The following is a 2,957-nucleotide window of genomic DNA, read 5'->3' on the forward strand; positions in this document are numbered from 1 at the left end:
CAATCAGGTGCCTCGCCTGGTTGCAACAACTAATGTTTCAAGTCCCAGATCTCCCCCCAAAACGGGCAAATTCCCCCAGGCGCGTCTTACATCAAATTCCACGATGATTCTTCGTGCAACACGGGCTCCAGGTTCTGAATGACCTATTCCTATCTTCTAAAACAATTAAAATTGCTGACAATGCAGAGCACTTTTGAAGACTATTCCTAAGGAATGACCTCGCCACAAACATGTGACGCATCGTTCTCCCGTTCAGACTGATTGACGTGTTGTATATTTATTTCCAAGCACTTCCACCAGCCCCTCCCCCGCATTTATTTCAATTACATAATTACACAAAAAAATAATCTAATTCGGCTCTTTGATGAATTATTTTGTGGCTCTGAAAAGAGCCGTTGTCTTTTTTTTATCCCCAGTCTGTAATAAATCAATCATTCGGGGAGATTCGCTTGCACTCAGGAGCTGTCCTGTTGCTCCGAGCACACTTGGCTTTCTTTCTCCGAGAGGGAGGTCTCCTGAGCGGGGGTTTGGTCCGCCTCCTGATCCGGTTGTTTGGCCAGATTTCTCGGCTTTGCACGGTGGCGTTTGCCTTTCCCTTCGGCCCTGGCCACCTTCCTCCCCTTGGGTTTGCGGGCGGTGGCCCTCCTCGCCCCCTTCCTGGCGGCACCGCGTTTCTTGGTCTTCCTGGGTGAGCCTCTGCTCCTGGGCGCCACCTTCCTGACCGCACGTTGCTTCATCCTCCTCCTCTCTCTGGCGGCGGTGGCGGGCTCCCCCTTGGGCTTCTCCTCCTCCTCCCGGTCGCCCCACGTCTTGCTGAGCCTGAAGGAGGCCGAGGCGCCGGTGCCGGTGGGCTGCAGCAGCGAACCTTTGGTCACCAGGCTCCGGACCGCCTGGTTGACCCGCCAGTTGTTTCTGGCCACGTCGTAGCCGCGGCCCGAGAGGACCTTCTTGAGAGCCGACAGCGAGAGCCCCCGGCGCTCCTTGGTGGCAGCCACCGCCTCCAGGATCTGCTGGGACACGGTGGCGCCGGGTCTCCTGGCCGGGGGCGCAGCTCTGGTCTTCCTCCTGGTGCTCCTGGCAGGGAGAGTGTCGGCTATGGCTGGGCTGGGACCTTTTCTCTCTCTCTATCTGAGTGTGTGTTGGGGAATGAAGAGTTTCCAGCAGCCGGCGCTATTTAACCAGGCGAACCGGACGCTGCAGAGCCAAAGGTCTCATCTCCTGAAAAATGCCCGCTAACAAAACACAAAACAAAGTCGCCTTCTTTCCAAAGCGTGTATCACCTCAGAGCGATCATATATCCCCAGACATTCTCTCTCTCTCTTTCCCTTCGAAGTTCTTCCGAATCCTTTCTTTTTTCATTAAACTTCTGCTCAATTCTCTGTAAAGACTTGAGCGGCTCTTCATCTCTTTCCTCCGTGAAGCGTCTTGGGCCGTGTTTCGACCTTAAATGCCATTTGTAAATGTAAGTTGTGCAGTTTTCTTGATCTGGGAAAATGTTTCTGTCTTATTTCCTACTCCAAGTCGCGGTCTCAATGACTTCTTGTCTCCAAGTTCTCCCCTTCCCTGTACAAAACAAAGGTCTTCCTAGACCGAAACGTGGTGTCACTTAACATTAATGCTGAGCTACCTCCTATTTTACCCCGCTTTTTTCCACAATATTGGCGGTCCGGCAACATTGATCTTCTCTGTACACCTGGGTGACAATATCAAGAGTAAATTCTTCAACTGGCAGGGAAGAGCCTTGGTTTCAACCGAAATCCTTGTTCTCGGAGTTGTTTGAGCGCCGATTGCCCCCTTCCCCGTGAATTCCCCAATCCCTTCAGGGACTCTTATAATCAAAAGTAAGAAATGCGAATTAAAACAGCTTTCATAAATTGAACACATGTAGGTGCATTAACCGGACGATTAATTTGGCAATTCATTGCATTAACATACAGCCTAACAAAAGTATTTGTTCAAGGGTCTCGGTTTTGTTTAATAGCTGCGCCTTAAGACTTTGTGAAGTGGCTTAGAAGAGCCGTTTGGTGATTTAATTGCAGGATTTTTTTGGAAAGGGAGACTCTACTTGGAGCTGGTGTATATTTGGTAACAGCCTTCGTCCCCTCCGTGACGGCGTGCTTGGCCAGTTCCCCGGGCAGCAGGAGGCGGACGGCGCTCTGGATCTCCCGGGAGGAGATGGTCTGGCGTTTGGTGTAATGGATCAGGCGGGAGGCCTCGCAGGCGATGCGCTCGAAGATGTCGGTGAGGAACGAGTTGATGACACTCTTGGCCTTGGAGGAGATGCCGGTCTCGGGGTGGACCTGCTTCAGCACCTTGTAGATGTAGATGCTGTAACTCTCCTTCCTGCTCCTCCTCTGCTTCCGGTCCCCTTGCCTGGTCATTTTCATGGCGGTTTTCTTCGAGCCCTTCTTGGAGACGGCACCCTTGGCACCGGCTGTGGTGGAACTGGTGGAAACAGCAGCAGCAGTCGGCATGGCAAGCCCTTCAACTCCTTCTCCACGTCGATTCGTTAATAAAAACACAAAGCAACATAGAAATAGAGCCCGCTACTCCTCCCTTATATACACAGCTTTATGCTAATACAGGATGCCAAATTGTCTATTCCAATTGGCTGATCCTTGACACACCACATGTTCAGTCTGCACAAATCACAGTCACGTATCAAGTTTTTTTTGTCAAAAGCCGCTGCCACTTTAGGAATGGGGAAACCTTATACAAATTAGACGGGTCCCAGAAACTACAAGAGATTTTCGAAGAGAAAAAAATATGTGCTTAATCGGTTTTGCTTAAGAAAGGTCACTGCAATATTAGCTATTTACTAAAACCCTTACGGCATAGTACACAAATGCTGAACCTGAGGCAATTTATTTGCATTTAAAAAGATTCTCGGGATGTGGGCATCGCTGGCAAAGCCAGCTTTTATTGCCCATGCCTAATTGCCCTTGAGGGGAGGTTGT

The 2,957-nt window shown here is 50.5% G+C and overlaps 2 protein-coding genes across 2 annotated transcripts; both read right to left on the reverse strand.

Moving 5' to 3' along the window:
* Positions 1-455: 455 nt before the first annotated feature.
* Positions 456-1,215, reverse strand: LOC147096051 (histone H1.3-like). Its single transcript, XM_085973763.1, has 2 exons — positions 1,189-1,215; positions 456-1,124 (listed from the first exon to the last, which is right to left on the reverse strand). The coding sequence occupies exons 1-2, from the start codon at positions 1,213-1,215 to the stop codon at positions 456-458; spliced, it is 696 nt and encodes a 231-aa protein (XP_085829889.1).
* Positions 1,216-1,796: 581 nt separating this feature from the next.
* On the reverse strand, positions 1,797-2,492 carry LOC147096052 (histone H2B type 1-A-like). The gene has a single exon (XM_085974067.1). The coding sequence runs from the start codon at positions 2,472-2,474 to the stop codon at positions 1,989-1,991; it is 486 nt and encodes a 161-aa protein (XP_085830193.1). The 5' UTR covers positions 2,475-2,492; the 3' UTR covers positions 1,797-1,988.
* Positions 2,493-2,957: the final 465 nt, after the last annotated feature.

This window comes from Somniosus microcephalus, unplaced genomic scaffold (assembly GCF_052327205.1).
Source record: "Somniosus microcephalus isolate GS21.2 unplaced genomic scaffold, FLI_Smic_1.0 unresolved_chr1, whole genome shotgun sequence".
NCBI classification, from domain to species: domain Eukaryota; kingdom Metazoa; phylum Chordata; class Chondrichthyes; order Squaliformes; family Somniosidae; genus Somniosus; species Somniosus microcephalus.